Here is a 19,486-nt window from a genome sequence, read left to right as displayed (position 1 = left end):
ATGCAACAGAGAAACCGACAACGTTTCCTTATTCAAATCTTTTCTATTAACCAGCTGTGTGATGAGAAGCGGGCAAACGTCAATAGGAAAGGCTGTGGCCGCATTAGAGCTGCGCGTGTCTACCTGCATTCACAGAGAGAACGAATGCATGAGGAGAAACAGGCAGGCAGGTGTGAGCCTCCTGAATTCTGATGAGTTCTCTCCCGCCGAGAGCTGCGAGGAGAAACAGAAGCCGGCACCTGAGCAATGCACGCTGAGATGAGATGGTTGGCAGCGCTGTGCAGCTGCAGCTTTGTTCACTCAGCAGCGTCAGTGAGAGAAATATGTGGTTATGGGGAGAATGAAGAAGAGTCAGGTACAGTGTTTGATTTGTTATGGGGGTGGATGCAAATGAATGCCTGGAGGAATTAAAATGATTTAATGAAACTGAATATTAAGGAGAATGTCACAAGTAAGGCTTATTGATACTTTGTGAATTTTAGCATTGTGCATACTATACAATGTTTAGAATAAACCATGGGCCGTTTGACTCAGAGGTTTCCCTACAAATTCATCAGAAGTAAGCTTTTTTTTTTGCCCTCATAAACAACAAATGTGACATTTCTGAGAAGTGAATTCACAAAATTTAAACAATTTCTGCACCTTTTTATGTGATCTTGCAGTTGCAATTCAGCACAACTTTTTAAATTTGACCGATCACTAGTCACCCCAACTCACTACTTTGATATGCAAATAATGATCGGAGGGGATTGTTCACCATGTCTTTAATGACTTTGATGCTTGTCAGAGACTAACGGTCTTCACGGGGACTCAGTGTCTTCTTGAGATTATTCATCCATGTTTCTGTGCAGAAAACTGCCGCCCACTTCACCACTTCCTGGTGGTTTGTGTTGAGTCAAGTCTAATTACCAATCAGAGACTGTGTTCCAAACTTTCCACCAACCAGTAGCTCTGTTACAGTCTGAGTGTTTGTACAGACAGATAGTGATTCCCCTGTCACGTTTCAATGGTCTTTAAACCATGCAGCGCCCAAAGTAACAGTAGAGTAAATCTAAAAAAACAACACATGTATTATCATTTGCAAATTTGCATACCAATAAAATGGGAGCCCACAGTGCTGAATCAGCATTTTTTAGTTACTTACTTACTTTATTTCATTTAAATGTTACACTTTTTATTGTTTTCCTTGATGTGGGAATCCATCAGGACTGATGTGAGGAGACAAAGAGCTTGATCAGCAAATACACACTTTTATTAGAGTGTTTGTCCCCTTATGTGTTACAGAAAAAAACTTTGCTTTAAATAAGCTGCTGAAATCATTTTAGCCATTTTATGCAAAAAAAAAAAAAAAAAAAAAGAGTCAGATAAAACCTGCAAAAATCAGGAGGGACTGGTTAATAAGACACATTGAACACTATTTTGTGTTTTCTTTCTGCTAGAACGGGCTGTCCTCTAGTTGTTGAACTCCCAAAATGCATTAGGCCTCATGTTTAAGTCTTATAGACCAAATTATTGCACCCCAAAGAGCTGTAATGTTTGTGCACAATTAGGGTATACGTGTGTGTGTGTGTGTGTGTGTGTGTGTGTGTGTGTGTGTGTGTGTGTGTGTGTGTGTGTGTGTGTGTGTGTTTGTGGATGGAGTAAATGGACTGTAGTGTAAAGCATTTCAATTGGTCAGAAAACTGTATAAGTGCGGCCCATTTACCATGCAGGAAAAACACGGTTAGTTCCAGGAAACGTCAAATAAAGCATATCCATAAATATATCTTATCTATTTGTCTACAATTGATTAATATATTTCTATTGTGTATTCAAATGTATGGTGACAGTGAAGTGTGAATGGAGAAAAAATCTTCTCTAAAAGCTTCTTTGACAAGCTGCTATAGGTTTCCCTATATGCTTCATGTCTTTATATACTGCTTGAGGAAATGCTTCAAGGTTTGTTTGTCCTTCAGGGGGACAAATAGCAACACATCTTTCTCAGCTGAAGGACAACAACAATGCAAAGACTCTTCTCTCGTATAAATCCTGTTATCTCTGCTCCGCAACAATAGGACGGGCCTGAGAGAAGTACTTAGGAGCACTACACAGAAAATGGCCCTAGCTCTTTAATCCCGTGACGGAGAGTGCGGACGCAGCGGGAGTGCCTGAGAACTTAGAAAAGAAGAATCTAATGCACAGTAGGGTCTCTGAATATTGTTGACTTGTTGCTTCCTCTCTGAGATTTCAGGGCATTCAGGCGCTTAAGAGCTTAAGGGTCGAAGCTAGAAATTGGGTTAATTCAGATTAGACAAGTCTGTGGTTGGCGTGTAAGGACCACCGGACTATCTTCAACCCACCCAAGCTGGCCTATATAATAATGTTACTGCTTCACGTCTAGACGCAGCATAAATTAGATCTGGTATCACAAGTAAAAGAATAAGAACAGCGGTGACGCATTTGTCCGGAGCTCACATACATGCACATGTAGCTGTAAATGCAGCTGATGGTCTGATGATGACATTATACTGCACTCAGCACTGAGACGTCCGACTGCCACACATTAAAGAAAGCAGAGACATTAGCCTTGCTCAGACAGCAAATACCACTGGACTTGAAATGCGATCGTCTAATAGGTGCATAATCACACACGTTCAGTGATTTATGACCACAGAGTTTTTCATTTCCTATTTTATCTGCATGCTATGGCTGTGGGGAAGGCCAGCTCATCTTTCATTTTTAAAAGTCATCAATTATCCTACAAGTAATATGGACTGGTGTGGACTTCCTGGGTCTATTGTGTCATCAAGCAAGGCTTGAAACAGGAACAAGCCGCTTTCTCAGCCGATACAAAGAAAGGAGGGAGCGGAAAAAAAAGAAATATATTTCAGAGTTTCCTGAAAAAGTAATAATAGAGACCATTTTATCACATTAAATGACTAATCTGTTTAAGCATTAAACAGCAAATATGTGGCTATATCGGTGTGGCAGAATGGCGAGGCAGTTCATAATCAGTTTAGCAGAGCATTGACAGCTTAATGGACTCAGGAGTAAGGGAAATGACTGGGAAAAATTGATAAGAAGGGTGATTTTCATGTAGAAACTATTAGGTTGGAGGTTATTTAGTTATTTTGGAGGTGAGTGTGTGCACAGAGATTTGTTCAGAGTTTTTTTTTTTTTTTTTTTGTCAGACCGGTCAGGCTCCGCGGACTGAAAGACTATTTGCGATGTCTTTTTAACTCGGCCAAATAGAGCCTCCCTGCTGGGCACGGAGCGGCATGCTTTGTGAGCCGTCTATGACAGAGTGGGCATGAGCGCAGGGCACGGAGGAGAAGGTAAACAAGGCTTTTAGAGGCTTCATTAGACAGAATCATTCTGCAGAGACGGACATGTTTAATCATTCACTCCTGAGTTTGTTCTGTAAAGAAAGAAAAACGGCTTTTGCAGCCAAGTCGTTCCCCTTTCAAAGAACTCCAAACTATGTCTTAACTATTCTATTCAATCTGTTCTGCCAACATGCAGCAGCTAGGTTTGTGTCAAAGCTGATGTGGAAATTCATTTAAATTAAAAACTAAAAGATACACATTTTCTGTAATAAGTTTTAATTCCATCATGAACAAATCAACAAAACTCATTAATTCATTTTTCTATCCATGAAACACACTAATTTTTATATTTTTATGAGACAAAGACATCCTAGAGCCTACAGTGATGTCGTCAAATGTCAAGTTTTGTGTAAAAGACAATTAAAGCTCTAAATTGTTTATTTTGTCATAGTGTGAGACTAAAGATAAGCAAGAAGTTCTCACATCTGAGAATCATGTTTTGGGGAATTTTAGCCAGTGAAACACCATAATCTATCAGTAGAAGAAGATATTATCTATTATTTATTAAATTGTTATTAATTATAAATTACCCGCCCCACTCTATCATTGATATGCCAGAAATACACAGAAATGCACAAACAGGTCCCCATGGATATTGATTATGGAGAGATGTCAGGGTTGCACATGGAGGATTGCCCAGAGCACGCTGTGGTGTCATTGCTCAAGGGCTCTTCAGCAATGTCCAGAAAGTGAACTGGTACCGCTCAAGCAACCACTTCAATTTTCACACTTGGGCTGTACCAGGATTTGAACGGACTACCCTTCAGTTCCCAGGCGTCCCTAAGGACTGAGGTACAACTTCTCCAGAGGGGACACCACAGTTAGCTCCTCAGTTAGCCATACAGCGCTAAGGTCAAAAGGTGTAAACTTTCAAGGAACATGAAAATGCAAAAAAAAAAAAAAAAAAAGAAAAAACTTTTTCCCCCTGTCTGCCTGCACATTCAAAGGTTTAACTCCTTTGACTGCTCTGGTTGTATGTGTGTGTGTTGGTATGCACGTGTGTGCGTTGCTACAGCTCCTGACTTCATGTAGGCGGGTGCAGTAAATATTAGCTTTTCAAATGAATATGGTCACCCTCAGATATTTAAAGGCCAAAATTGAGAGGCTTTACATTTTTTTCCCTCCGGACTGGCCGCTCAAAACCAACAGCAGACGGTTTGGTTATTTTCAACAAACATTAAGTAACCCTTGAGTTCAGTCTGTGTCTTCACTGCAGTTCATTTTAGACCGGGAGAGGAGGAGGCCAAGAAGGGCGCTGGGTTCACCTCGACCGCTACACGGATACTAGCAGAGACCTTCTGGTTCATAGAACACCGCTGGGTTGTGTCCTGATTATACAGCCACACATATGACCTGAGGATGTTCACATCAAGTCTCCAGTTGGACTTAAACACTGCAGACAAGACAACAGTACATGTTGCAGGGTGGCATGTGTCGCGGGGCCTCACCCTGTGCTGCAGACAGCAGACAGACAGAGAGCAGTGATCTTCTGGTTAGCCAGCGGCCACAGGCATGCAGAAAATGAGACCTTGAAGAACTGTCGGGAGGCAATGTCACTTTTTCCAAGAGATGTCCATTCAGGGAGCTTCCTCTGCATACTTCACAGTGACAGGCAAGCAAGTGGCCTTTAAAGCATGTCCAAGCTCTGGAAACAAAAATGAAATAAAAGCGGTTGGTCCGGAGCAGCAAGAGTTGGACCAGATTAAGAGAGCTTTGAAATTTGCACCTAGGCCCCCCCTCACAGCAGATCTATCTGCTAATGTGCTTTGTATCTTTATATAATGCACAGAGGACAGCACCACTGGGCTGCAGCTAAGTGTCAGGTATTGTAACATTACATCAAGGTTACAGCTGACAGATTGGTGAGTGAAAAACACAGTAACCCTCAGAGTACTTTGGCTGTTTCGGCAGCAGATGAAGTTGGATAAAAGGAGCTTTCAGGTTCCATCCTGTGCGATTCAGGGATGCCAGCGTTCAGGGCTGCTATGCATTCGGCTTTAAACCTTTCTTTTTTTTCAGCTATTGTCTGCTTCTTAAGGAACATGAGATGTTTTACTACAATGAAAAGGGTTAACGTGTTTTAGTGACATAGATTGATTTTGATCAGTGTACTGTTTGTTTTGATACCAGTTGCCAAGGGAAATATTTCATAGACACTTTAAACCACCAGAAGCGACAGGAAGCTTGCAGGCCACCTTGTGGTGGGGCAACCATGGGGGTTATTTTGTTGTGTTTTTCTGGTCTTTTATTTCACTTTTTTTGTGTAGGACATACACAAGATTAATTTTTTTGAATTATTTACATTTTCCTTTGTTGTTAACTCGCTGATATAAATGCACAAACCTGTTGTCACTTTAACTGTGCTAAATGTTGTTAAGTGCTGTGCTCATGATGGATTAATGTTGGCACTTTGTAAATAATATAACAAAGGGAAGGTCTTTTACCTGCTCTTTTGTAAAGTGTCGTGGGATGACATTTTATGTAGATTTTTATATAGCAGAATGAAAAACAAATAATTTACATATAAGCCCCCCATTACATTTTTGTTTGTCTTTATAATAAAAGCAATCCAGTAAATGAACCCCATCAGTCTAACAACAAAAGTGGATACAATTCAGTTGGCTGAATGAGGAGAAGAGTGCCTTCCCAAGTCTGTGTGATGCTGTGTTTTTGTTTACTATTTTTTCTTTTTGTTTTTTCTCTCTCCAGCAGTAGAATCAGAGAATCATTTATTCATTCATTCATGTCCAGCTGCCCGATCGCTCCTCTACTTATAGCTCACAAGAATTTCTGACTTGTAGGACTTCACACTCTTATGTGTTCAGAGAAAAAGATGTAAAAAGTAGACATAGAAACCCTATGTTTGTGTGTGAGAGAATGGGGATCCTTGTGACCCCCCCCCCCGATTATCATGTCATTCTCCGCTTTATGTCCTCCACTCTCGCTCCTATCGACTTGAAATGCTTTCAAGATTATTTTTCGGGGATACGGATGCTCAGCTGTGTGGCATTCCCTCCACCAGCTTCTCGGCGTTGTAAAGGTAGTAAATCAGCGGCTCTTGTTGCAGAGCTGGACTCTCACGTTAATGTAGTTGTTAACAGCTTGTGGTCGCCGGGCGGTCGGTGTGGCTTTGCTGTTTGAGCTGACACGCTCTCTGGAGACAGAAAGAGAGGCTGTGTGGAAGCTCTGGATCACTAAACTATCGGGTTAGAGGGGCGCACTGTCAAGTTGGAGTACTTCTGCCTTTGTTACTGACAGAGCTTCCAAAAAAGCACCCAAAATATTTTGTTATTGTGACAACTTCAAGTTGATTTTGAAGTTACCCACAAATCACTTTCAAAGACGTGCTACATCAGTGAGGACACCAATTGAATTGAAAGAAAAAGTCAAACATGGTCAAGAAATAAATAAACACATTTTTTTAAATATAAAAAACCTTGTTTTTTAATTATTATTATTATTTTATTTATTTATTTGACTTTTTTGTCCAAACTTTCACAAATACACCTGATCATGCTTTGACTACTATTAGGATGCCCCGGTTGAGAAAATCAGCGCTGACACATTTATTACAATGTTGAAAATAATCATATAGTCCATACCAATGTTTTCCTGAAACTAATTGATGTTGCTTATAATAATTTTGTTGTTTTTGATTCCCCCCGTCTGCGCTTGACAACATGAAATCACACATTTTAAAACACGTTTGAACATCGTCAGTCATGTCATTCAGGCCTTTATTACATTTCGCCTTTTAAGCTCTTATGTATTGAAGTCAGCATCATATCATATAATTGATCCTTCTTTCACATATAAAGATGATCTTATAAAAAGACGACTGCATCCTTGAATCCCACCTCGGTAGGAAGCAATTTTCAGTCCTCATACAAAAACATAAAAAGTTATATTACAAATAAACTCAGTGCATATATCAGTAGAAAGGTTATATAAAAAAATCTTTAACTTAAATAATTAGGTGTAACAAACATTAACAGGGTTCAGTCAGTTGTTGATCTCTAGCGTGCCATCCTTCAGTTGGCATAACTGTATGTATCGGCTAAAAATGATGAATGCCTATTTTTAGCAGGTGCACTTACATAGAATGATATCTGTCGACAGCCCAACAGTCGACCAATATCTATAGGTATGTCTTTTGCATGCCTGATTGCTCCTCCTGCTGTTTTTAATTTGACGCAGTTGTAAATCAAACCAGCTTATTCTCGTCTTTTCACATCACTTCTGGTGTCACGGTGGGAGTATAGTAAGAATAGCACTCGTAGGATGCTGTTACTGAGAGCCACTATCTGCTGTCTAATAAACGTGCTCACCTACACACAGACACTTCCTTCTGCTCTACGCCGGCTAGTTCAGTTCTCCTGCTGTCTTAACGATCCGAGGGCGATGTGGGAAGTTAAGACGACACTGAATGTTCAATTAGATTCAGCGCTGATCTGACGCTGCGTTCCTGCCCTTTTCATTCAAACATCTTCTGTCAGCTGTGAAGGCGAAATGTCCTGAATATATCGTATACGAGAGTGAGGTTTAACGCTCGTGTAAACACACTGTAACTCTCAAGTGTGTGTGTGTGTGTGTGTGTGTGACAGAGAGTGTGTGTGTGTGTGTGTGTGTGTATGTGAGTGTGTGGTTCAGGTTTGTTAAATCCACCCTGTCTGTGTCTCTCATCTCTGCAGGAGTCGGAAGATCCAGATCCGGAACATTCCCCCTCATCTACAGTGGGAGGTCAGTTGTTTGTCTTTGTATGTGTGCGTGTGTGTGTGTGTGTGTAAGTGTGCGAGTGTGTGTGAGTATATAAGACAGTTGATACCCAGCTGAAGCACCAGGTAGCACATAAACCAGCTTCCCGACAATGAGTCACCAGTTTTACACTGTATTTCTCTGTAGACCGAAGGGTTTATGTGCATGTGTTTATGTGTGTGTCTGCGCTGTCTGTGTGTGTGTGTGTTTCTGCGTTGGTGTTTGTTGCTGTTTCGGATGACACTGTGTCTGTGTGTCAACATCTGTAACCTCAGTGGGGTCCAAGTTGTTTTTCTCGGTGTGAGCTTCTCTCTCTTCTTCCAGCCTGCCGATACTGCTATTCTTCTTGGGTTTTGCTGTGTAGCCTATTTATAGGAAGCTCCTAGAATACTCACAAAACTCCTCGGACCATTAAGAAAACTTTTTTTTAACATCGCTGCTCTCGGTCCAGAAATCTCATTTTTATCACCTCTGTTTATCAACCTCTTTTTTTTGTTTTTTAGGAATACCCAAAATGTTAAGATTCAGATTCTTGATTTATGTACATTAATAAAATACTCTTAAAACGGAAAAATTATTAGATTCTGAATTCTAATTCCCCTCTCTACTTGCTCGAGTGTCACTTGAACTCTGACCCACATTATCAGAAGCAGCATCAGAACTCAGCTTGTGTGTGTTTGTGCATCCATGTGTTTGTGTGTCTTGTTGCATCAGTTGTGTCTTTGACTCCTGCTCTCATCTCTCCCTCAGGTTTTGGATGGCCTTCTAGCTCAGTATGGTACTGTAGAAAATGTGGAACAAGGTACATAATTCTCTTCCTCACTCACTCACATCACATCACATCACATCGTCATAGTCTGCCTCCCACTGCACATGTGTCCATTTAGCGACGCACGCACGCACGCACGGGGACCTCCCAGTGAGTCAGGTCGCCCTGTGTGACTTGACTTCCTTTTTGCCATCATCATCCCACACACTCATTATCTAAACATAACCCATCTCTGCATATAAATCACACTTAATCATCTCCTGGGAGTGTGTGCGTACATGTGTGGCTCACAAGTTTGACCCATGGAGAGCAGCATTTGAACAACATGCACCCCCCCCCCCCTCTCGGCCTGAGCGTATGGATTGAAGTGGTCAGACATGGCAGCCATCCATAGTAGTGTGACATTTTGTGTGTGCTTTCTGCGTGGTATATCAGGGAGGTGCATCTTGGTACCGGGACAGAGCACAAGCAGGCGCCTGTGGTGAGGCTTTTCCATTGTCTGATGTGTTGGCCGTTTGAAGCAGATTCTCTGTATAGCCACCACAAGTTAGCTACAACCACATGAACAAGTAGAAAACCTGCACATGCAAAGAGAAACAAACAGTCATGCACAATGTGTCCCTCTGAGGGACAAACTACCACCCATTGGAGTCAGGTGCTAAAGGAGAACCCCAGCTGAGAAATTCCTCCACACAGAGTTTTCTGGACGCAGTAAAACAGCACGATTAATCCAAAAAAATTAAAAAAAAACAGTGCAGAATTTCTTGTTCTTCGTTATCCTTCTCCCAAAGTCAAAGTCGTTTTCAGAGCTTCCACAGAGACACCTTGCTCTTTCAAATTTTCTGCCACTTTTTTACTGCCTGTGTCCGGAGGCTCTGGTTACGGGATGAAGTTTTAGAGGACTCTTGTGTTCATGTGTGGCATGCTGGAGGCTGCCAGTGGCAGGGCAGGGCGAGGCGGGGCAGAGCTGGCTGTGATCACAGGGCATCGGGCCAGGCTCTGCCCACTTTCTCTCTCTGAGCCAGCTGGGCGCTTGCACAGCTTTTAACCCTTCCAAACCAACAGCAACAGCCAAAGACATTCTTGATGCCATTATAAAAAAAATAATGTTTTACACTAAAAAAAAAAGAAAAAAAAAAGCTCCAAGGGGGAAGAACGCCACTGAACTTTTATTTGACTATTTCTGTAATTATACCGGCGACAGATCATTTATTTCTGTAATTTTCATTTTGTTGTTCATGTGGTTAACATGCTAAAAGCTGGAGTTTATTAGCTCTCTTTTTTTAAGCTATCAAAAGCATCTGCGGAGGATGTTTGCTGATCAGGCTTACGCTTAAGTCCCCAAAATCAAAGGGCGGCGGCTTCCTTGTTGATTCATAAGTTTGACATTTATCGGTTACACAGAGATCCATCGGTGACAAAACAGAGATGCTGTTGTGTCTTCTGTTGGAGGCCTTTTGTAGAGCAGGAGGCAGATCATCAAAAAGACATGTTGATTTTTGTTTCTCTAACTTTTTCCCTATCCACCTAACCTAACCTAACCCTACATTTACACATACAAAGTTAAAAAAAAGTAAAGTAAAAAAGTTTGATACTTTCATCATATGGATCCAAGTTAGAGCAGAGATTTATAAATAAGGTTAGAACACAGGTGGTGTGAACTACTAATGAAACAACACAAATACAACTTAACATTACAGACAAAGACAAGTTTATAAAAAGGAGGATACGATTATTTAATTATTGGTCAAACTTAAGTCCATTACTGTGCAAGTGGTGAAGAGGCTTTATTGTGTTTTGCATCTCCTGTCTGTAGAGGCAGCAGTGGGGTATGGAGGGAAGCCAGTGCAGTAATGGCTGTAATGGATTCATACAGACAAGTGGCTCTCTGGGTCACCACAGGAACCTGGACGCGTGTCTGACTCACCTACGGCAACAGCAAAGACCTGCCATGTGCATGCACAAATGTGTTGACTCTTTCTCATCTTCCTCTGCTTTTCTCTCTTTACAGTGAACACTGATACAGAAACAGCGGTGGTGAATGTTACATACTCAAACAAGGAGGAAGCTAAAGCGTAAGTATCCCGAAAAAATATGTGATGTACCTGTGTTTTAACTACTTGAATGAACAAGCAGCTACACCTCTAACTGCTTTGGACACATACTTCACCTGTGAAACCTGTGAAACCTGTAGCTGCAGGATTAGAAAGTATATCCACAAGGATCAGATCATAGTCAAAACTAGACTATGCGGCTGAAACTCAAAAGTTTGCACATTGTGAGGCTAAATAAACAGCCACAAAGGTTACTTCATAATTCAGCAACCGTTTATGAAGTCCTTTTTGTTGTTCTGGTACAAATACCAAAAATAATTGCCTACAATAGAGCCTTACATGCAGTGCTGGATTGTCAGGTATGCCAGTCAATTCCCCAATTACATAGCATAGTTAATTAGCTCGACAAGAGAAGAACTTTCCATTTCTCTGTTACAGCAAAGAAGCAAGTATTCTGCTCCAAGAGATCTAATTTAACAAAACTAGCAAGCCAAGCTGCTGCTAATGTTTGAGGAGTTTTTGAATTAGCTAGCTAACAGTGTAACTTTAGTGAAAGCTAGCTAATGTCCCCGTTCAGGATTTTCCTATCAACTTTTATCGCCTCCCTTTTATTATTTCATTTATAGGTTTATTTATACAGCACATTTCAACAACAAGGCAATTCAAAGTGCTTCACACAACATCAAAAGCATCATGACAGAGGAAAGAAAATAAAATGTAAAAAATCCCTAAGACAAAGAATTCAAAATCACAGAGAAGAACTATTCGGACATTTTTACTACCTCCTGATATTCCTGATAAGGGAGTCGGGTTTGGTTTACTGTAACCAGGACACACTTTTATTAATCTCCAATATTCAGAGATTCAAGACCCTGTGTCCACCGCTTCACAACAAAGATTTCAATCATATCATCCACAGATGAGAGATCCATAGGGTTATCAGCAGGGGTGAGAGTAGGCCAGTATGGTCCAGTACTGTGTCCCACTGGAACATTCAGTGGAGGTAAACGCAGCACTGGAAACAGGAGTGAGCTGCCGCCTGCCCCCCTCTTTCAAAACCATTCATGGTTACACTTTAAGCAAGGAAACACATTTGCTAATGTTATATAATCTTTAAAAAACACTTTGTCTCCTTATTAATTGCCTCTAAGTCTTTCCAAATTGCTTCTGAAACGTCCATGCTGTGTTTTGATCCGTGCTGGACGTATCCCAGCTGCCTTTCATTACTACCAGTTAACGTGAGCACGAGCTTCGGCCGGCGCGCTGCAGCTGACTGATATCCAGTGCTGCTGGCTTTTGGCAGGCAGACGTATTACAAAATCTGTCAGGTAAAATGTGTAGCAGAATAAGTTGTGATGGTTCATCATAATCTGTCTTATTTCAATAACACATAGCAGCTCAGACAAGCTGTGTGTGAGGTGACGATCAGGGATCGCTCTTTAACTCATGTCAGTGGTACGACACTGCACATGCACGTATGTCTTTACTTCTTAAATACAGTACAGTGAAAATGTGTTTGAGGTGAACAACAAGAAGCGATGAAGCGATGAAGGTTGAGGTAGTAGTAACGGTTACCGGCAAGAATTCAAAACTACTTTCACCCCTAGTTATCAGTAAATCCTACAGCTTTTAAAAATCTAAAACATAATACCTACCAGAGGGGCAGTGTTGTAGTAGCCTACTCGAGTCCAGGACTCATTCTTGTGTCTGACTCAAGCCAGGATTTTCAGGACTAGTGACCCAGACTTGTTTGTGTTGAATATCTAAAAATAATAGAAACTTCTTTCATTTATCGCCCCGACCCACGGGGCCGTCTCTGTGTTTTTGCATTATCACCGTCATGTAAACAATTCCCTGTATAGAAGCTACATCGCTAGAAAGCTTCGGTTCTTGTGACTCTGACCATGTCTGACCATTTCAAGATCCAACCAGCACAGCAGCCACAATCTAAGTAATCTGTCAGACCATGGACAAACACACTTTCTTTCTGTTTTATTTTACTGTTTGAAGATCTACTGTAGGCTAGGCTACTCCTCCAGTCATTATATGAAAAAAATTAATTAAAAAAACAGCCCTGCTGCAATGGTCCTTATGATTCATATCCTGTGTTAATTTGAACACATTACATCCATAAAAATCCACGGATTGATTCAAAAATTCTGGTCTGTTCAGCTGTTTTCTCTGCACTCATTCATGAACTCTGACCTTTTGATCTACACCTCATTTGACCAATCCAGACCTTCCATTCACTGCTCCTTGGCTTCTTTAGTCAATGAGAGCGTGAGTAGAAATTGGACTTTCTCTCTCTCCCCTCCATGGGCAGCATTACATTGAATTAAACGTTTAACAGACATATGAGCTCTGCATGAATTTGTTTTTAGGTAAGAAAGGCATGTATTCAGATTGTGGCTCTTGCTAAAGTATTTTTTTGTCCTGTTGCTGATTGAGTCGGACAAGGTTGAGTACCGAGTACCTCATTTTCATAGAGAAGCCAGAGATATTGAATGTCACAGATAAGAGTTTGTATTCTTCCTCTGAGTATTGTGTTTGGTTATTTATAAAAATGTTCAGGAGGAAAAGAATTTGTCCAAGCTGAGTTATTTGGTTGAAGTGGAAAGAGAGTCCAATTTTCTTTTGTACTGGGAAAATAATGATGATTTGAGAGAGTTCTTTTCTCATGAAATTGCTCGGCACACAAAGAGGGCGAACTCTGAAATCGTCTGCTGTACAGATCTGCAAAAAATATATATTTTTATTTGACTTGAAGGTCAAATTGAAAGTCAAGGAAGGGCAAGATAGCATATTTTATCTTAGCTCTGTAAAATGAATACAATATTTTTTTTTCATCAATGTAGCTCTTTAGTCGCACACGGTTGAGTACCACAACATCCTTAAATGAAAAAGAAAATAATTTGCTGTACATACTCGTGTGGAGAGCTAAAGATTATCTTGGAGCAGCTCAGACTCAATTATAAGGACTCAGACTCAGGAAATGGCGACTCAACACAGACTTGACTCAATTATTTTTGTGGGTGACTCGTACTCGGACTGAAGGTTTGGTGACTCCAAATTATATACTGTCTGTAATTAAAACTTGATTCTCTCATCTTCCTGCTCCTCCCTGCAGAGCCATCGAGAAGTTAACAGGACATCAGTTCGAGGACTACTCCTTCAAGGTGTCATATATCGCGGACATGGATGCCGCTCCACCCGACCAGGCTCCTCGCACGCGGCGCGGGCGTCGGTCGTCCCGGGACCAGGGCCCCCCTGAGCCTGGGTCGTCTGGAGAGTTTTGCCCTCCGCGCAGCAGACAATACGACTTCCCCCTGCGCATTCTCGTGCCTACTCAGTATGTGGGAGCCATCATCGGCAAGGGGGGCCTCACCATCAAGAATGTCACCAAACAGACACAGTCCAAGTAAGTGGTGACCGTGGAGATGATGACTCTGGATCTTGTGTAGTTTCTGCTTAATTTTTCTGTTTCTTTCCTGGCTGTCTGGACTTTTCAGACATTTATTGAGAATATTAGTACTGAAACAAGGCATGTGCTGTATTCACAACTTATTATTTGAGATATATATAGATATAATAAAAGCTTTAAATTGTCAAATTTGTAAATAACAAGTTCTGGTTAATTATGGCTGAAATATGGCATGTTTACTGCTGCCTCATAAGAAAAATAAATGTAATAACTTTTTTTTGTCTGTGAGTAATAGTAAACCTTATTATGAGTTTTTGTGCAACAAAGCTAGATTTTCTTTCTTCTTTCACCCCGTTATTGTCCTTCTTATTGTCTTGATAACTGAATGCTTCTGTCTCTTTTTCCTTCAGGGTGGACATTCATCGGAAGGAAAATGCAGGTGCAGCAGAAAAGCCCATCACCATCCACTCGACCCCCGAGGGCTGCTCCTCCGCCTGTCGCATGATCATGGAAATCATGCAAAAGGAGGCCAACGAGACCAAGGCGTGAGTCCCCCCACTTTCACATGCACACACTCGGGACGTGCATACAGTCCTGCGGGGAGATTAGCCATAACGTCTGCAGGGCTGTAATCTCATCCTTTAACCTAGCTGCACACCTTTTAATCTCACTGTGTATTCTCTGGCGTGGACCACTAACACAGTGAACACAGTGCACATACTGTCTGTAACGCACTCACGTAGGCTAACATGTGATTGCAGCTTAGCATTTGGGAAACAAGGCCAACACGTCTAATTGAACTTGACAGTTTTAACAAGTCACTGCACCATTCAAACTATTTGAGCTCCTGCACCAGCACCCATTTTTACACTTAATACTTTTTGTATTTTGTACATCACCACTGATTATATGTAAGCACACACTCAGGGTTTTAGGTGGTACAAGTGCTAGATCCTGGATTGTTTTATCTTTTTTCAACTTATTTTTTATTTCAATTTTTGTCACAGTACAGAAGAAAGAAATAGCATAAAAACAACAACAACAAAAAAATGACAACTACAGGAAAAAAAAAGCAGGAAAAAAAACCACACATACAAGACACCCTGCCCTAGGTAAGGTTAAGATAAAGGTTTTTTATTTTTATTTTTTTAATTTATTTTTTATTGGATTAGAAACGTCATGGCTGGACTCCATCTCTTAGTGAATTTGGGTTTTTGAAGCGTCACTGAGTGTGTTATTTGTTCCATTTCATATATGTCCCACAATTTCTGTATCCATAAGTCTTTTTAAAGAAAAAGGAATCACAAGACATGAATGTGTCCCCGAAAAAGCCTCACAAAGTCTTCACAACTCACCACGTTGTAGTTAGCTAGATTTAATAACAGATCAATAAACTGTATGGCAGAGACACAGTGAAGATAAGATGAGAACCGTTTAGAATTATATCACATAAACTGTATCTAAAAATGTCAATAATAATAATAATGATATTACATTTTGCCGAGTGCAAAAAATAAAATCAAAAAAACTAATCCTGTGGAAGAATCCCCCTGCCCCCCATTATATCTGTTTTTAGCCCTGAAAAACCTCATGGCATTCAATATCTGAACACATGAGTAGTGATAAGTAGTAATCTAGACCTGTATACCATATAATCATCTCTCTTTTGGATTTCTTGTCTTACATTATATCATCATACATAATGTTGCAATTAAAAATGTTCTACTGTGAACTACCCTCACTCATCAAATGCCTGTTTGTGAATTCGGGCCCCTGCCAATCCTCTTCACGTCCCTGCTGTTATTCACTGGGTCTGAGGAAGCCCCACACCCTTTGAGACCCTGACCACTTTATACCATTTTACCTCACAACACTGTCATCTCCACCCTCTCTGCACCACAAACTAATTTCACCTTACAGTAACTATCAACACTTTTTACATGCCCCAACACGCCTCCCCTGAAATTATACACAAATAAACACACAGGAACAACCTCCAAAGTGTGACCCAGCCCATAAGAAACCCCCAGTTTAAGCATCAGATTCATCCTCCACCCCAACTCTTTAATCCCACTTATACCACACAATTGTCCCCCATAGAAATATAAGTCAGAGAAAATTGTATGTATGTATATCTTCATTCTCAGAAGTTAATAAGGTTTCTTCTTTTATTTTATTACTAAACCAGACTAGACACATCTAGATTAAATATTTGTTTAATAGTTCATCTTGCCCTTCTTTGACTTTCAGTTTGGAGTTCACATCCAGTTTAAGTATTTTAATGTTTGCAGATCTGTACAGCAGACGATTTCAGAGTTTGCCCTCTTTGTGTGCCGAGCAATTTCATGGAAAATGAACTCTCTCAAATCATCATTATTTTCCTAGTACAAAAGAAAATTGGACTCTCTTTCCACTTCGACCAAATAATTCAGCTTGGACAATTTGTTTTTCCTCCTGAACATTTTTATAAATAACCAAACACAATACTCAGAGGAAGAATACAAACTCTTATCTGTGACATTCAATATCTCTGGCTTCTCTATGAAAATGAGGTACTCGGTACTCAACCTTGTCCGACTCAATCTTACTTCTCTTCCATCCTCTTCATTCTCTTATCTACACACACACGCACACATTTACGCACACACACACACTCACACATTTACGCACACACACACACACACACACACACACACACACACACACACACACACACACTCATACACACCTTCACCTTCTCACAGCGGCTCCTCATTAGGTACCTTTATTTGTTTGTGTTTCTGCTCTTTTTGACAATATTCATTTAGCAGGATGATAAAGCCGTGTTTTACTGGATATTCATCATATAATCTGCGTGTGTGGAGGCTTGATGATGACGCGCTTCACAACAAACATCATGAACTACGAGTGCAAGACGCTTGTGTGAAAATGTGAAAGCATTTCAGTTTTAACAAGATGCATCACACCTGAATCTGTGGATTTACTGGAAAGACATACCAGTGGATTTCTCTCTCACTCCCTCTCTCACTCCCTCTCTCTCTCTCTCTCTGATAATATACAGATATAAAAAGGTCAGCAATTATACTCGTGCGGCCGTGAATTAAATGTTGCCAATGTATTTGTGCAATTTAGAAAGGTCTCTCTCTCTCTCTCTCTCTCTCTCTCTCTCTCTCTCTCTCTCTCTCTCTCTCTCTCTCTCTCTCTCTCTCTCTCTCTTTCGTTTGTGGCAGCTTTTGTTGAAAAATATGACTGGTGACCTGAAGTTTTTTTCAAAGCTATGGTACTTTTCAATACTATTCTATCATGATCAATTTGTCAGCCGTATAACATCCCAAAAAATCCTTACACCCCATGTGTGACTCTCTCCTGGTATTTCGCCTAACCCACGTGTGTGTCTGTGTGTGTGTGTGTGTGTGTGTGCTTTTGTTGTGTGCGTAGAACTGAGGAGATTGCTCTAAAAATCCTCGCCAACAACAGCCTGGTGGGCCGGCTGATCGGGAAGGAGGGCCGCAACCTGAAGAAGATCGAGGAGGAGACAGGGACCAAGATAACCATCTCCTCGTAAGTGGCCTCTCTCACACTACTCTTTGACACACACACACACACACACACGCACGCACACACACACACACAGGAACGAGAGCTTGTGTGATTGTGAACAGCAGAAATTATACTTTGAAGGACATTATCATGTACATTTTTTAAACGAGTGCCCGCATAACAGACAGTGATTTTAACTTCTCATTGCCACACCTCTCTCTCATTAGCCTCCCAGCATGTGGCTTCACTTAACTGAGTTGTAAGAGAGCAAACGTGAAGAGTCGATTACAGCTCCTTCACTCCAGAACATGATATTAGAGAGGTGGCGGCTACACCCCATTTAACGGAGCGTGCTCATCAACCTTCGTTCATTTAGGTTAATGAATTGCTCCGTCTGCGTGAGCTCCAAAGAAGATGTAATGAGTCCTGAGATAGAGACGGCAACAGAAGAAGAAGAAGAAGGGGGTCCTTTTTGAAAAGAGACAAACAGTCTGATCGATATTTGTGGTTATATGAGTGTCCTCTACAGTACGTCTGCAGACACAGAGGAGAGGATGCATCATGATGCCTCAAAGGCTGAGAGTTGTTTTTTACAATGGGGTAAAACCCTTCTTCCATTCATGTAATAATAAACAGAGTTAAAGAAAGATTTACTGTGAGTGCTGTGTTGTTGTCACTGTCAGCTCACCTGCTGTAAAAAAACAATATTAGTCAAGTTTTTTTTCATGGTACCAACTTCAACTTTTTTTCAACTTTCAGCTTTATTGTCCCCGAGGGGAAATTTGTTTCTCAGCCAGGTGAGAACACTATGAAGAAAAAAAAGCATTTAGAACACACAGGCACATAGACTCAGACAACAGAAACAACAAACACAGTGAACGACATTAAATACATAAATACAGAGTTCATCAGGTAACAACAGGAAACTGAGAATGTATAAAAATGTCCAAAAAACATCATCAAAACCAAAATAAAAAAAAACCATTATCAGTCATCAGGGTCATCATTGGAGTTCAGAAGCTTGATGGCCTGAGTAATAAAATAATTGTTTTAACCTGTTGCATTTGGCTTTTGGCAATCTGTCTCTCCTGCCTGAAGGCAGAAAACTCAAACTCAGCAAACAGAGGATGTGGAGGACACTGTACCAGATCCAAGTGAGCATCAGAGTTGCAAAATCAATGCTTTGGGACAAAACTGTCAGAACATTTCTCCCTTCCCGTGACCTAACTGAGATTAACTGAGGTTTAATCTTGACAGATTGAGTTGTGATAGGGCTGTTGCACAGAATTATGAAATCAAGCTAAATATCTTGCTGCTAAATCTTTCACACTAATGCATTTTCACAGCAGTTGCTCCCTTAATAAGCGGAGGATGGATGAATTAATTTCATCTGTACACACATGTCACTGATGATGAAATTCACATTCTGACCTTGTGAGATACAAAATAGAGGGTTAAAGAATCCCTCCACTGATTTTACACATAAAGACGACTTTCCTCTCCTCATGAGGAGTACTCAGTCAGTAATAAAGTTAAGGGACATGTTTGAAGGAGACTTTTCTGAAATACAAAAACTCAAAGA

General features: G+C 40.8%; 1 protein-coding gene across 3 annotated transcripts in view; it reads left to right on the top strand.

The window, feature by feature from the left end:
- Positions 1-19,486, top strand: part of igf2bp2a (insulin-like growth factor 2 mRNA binding protein 2a) — a 51,354-nt gene that overhangs the window by 20,091 nt on the left and 11,777 nt on the right. For all 3 annotated transcript variants that reach the window (XM_061054298.1, XM_061054297.1, XM_061054299.1), the window contains exons 3-8: positions 8,057-8,105; positions 8,871-8,922; positions 10,901-10,964; positions 14,071-14,361; positions 14,775-14,909; positions 17,803-17,925. In XM_061054298.1, the coding sequence (XP_060910281.1) occupies positions 8,057-8,105; positions 8,871-8,922; positions 10,901-10,964; positions 14,071-14,361; positions 14,775-14,909; positions 17,803-17,925 (714 nt within the window). The remainder of the gene's footprint in view (positions 1-8,056; positions 8,106-8,870; positions 8,923-10,900; positions 10,965-14,070; positions 14,362-14,774; positions 14,910-17,802; positions 17,926-19,486) is intronic.

The sequence above is a fragment of the Labrus mixtus genome, chromosome 13 (genome assembly GCF_963584025.1).
Source record: "Labrus mixtus chromosome 13, fLabMix1.1, whole genome shotgun sequence".
Classification (NCBI taxonomy): Eukaryota; Metazoa; Chordata; class Actinopteri; order Labriformes; family Labridae; genus Labrus; species Labrus mixtus.
The sequence above is the reverse complement of the archived record's forward strand: the minus strand, read 5'-3'. Positions and strand labels throughout refer to the sequence as shown.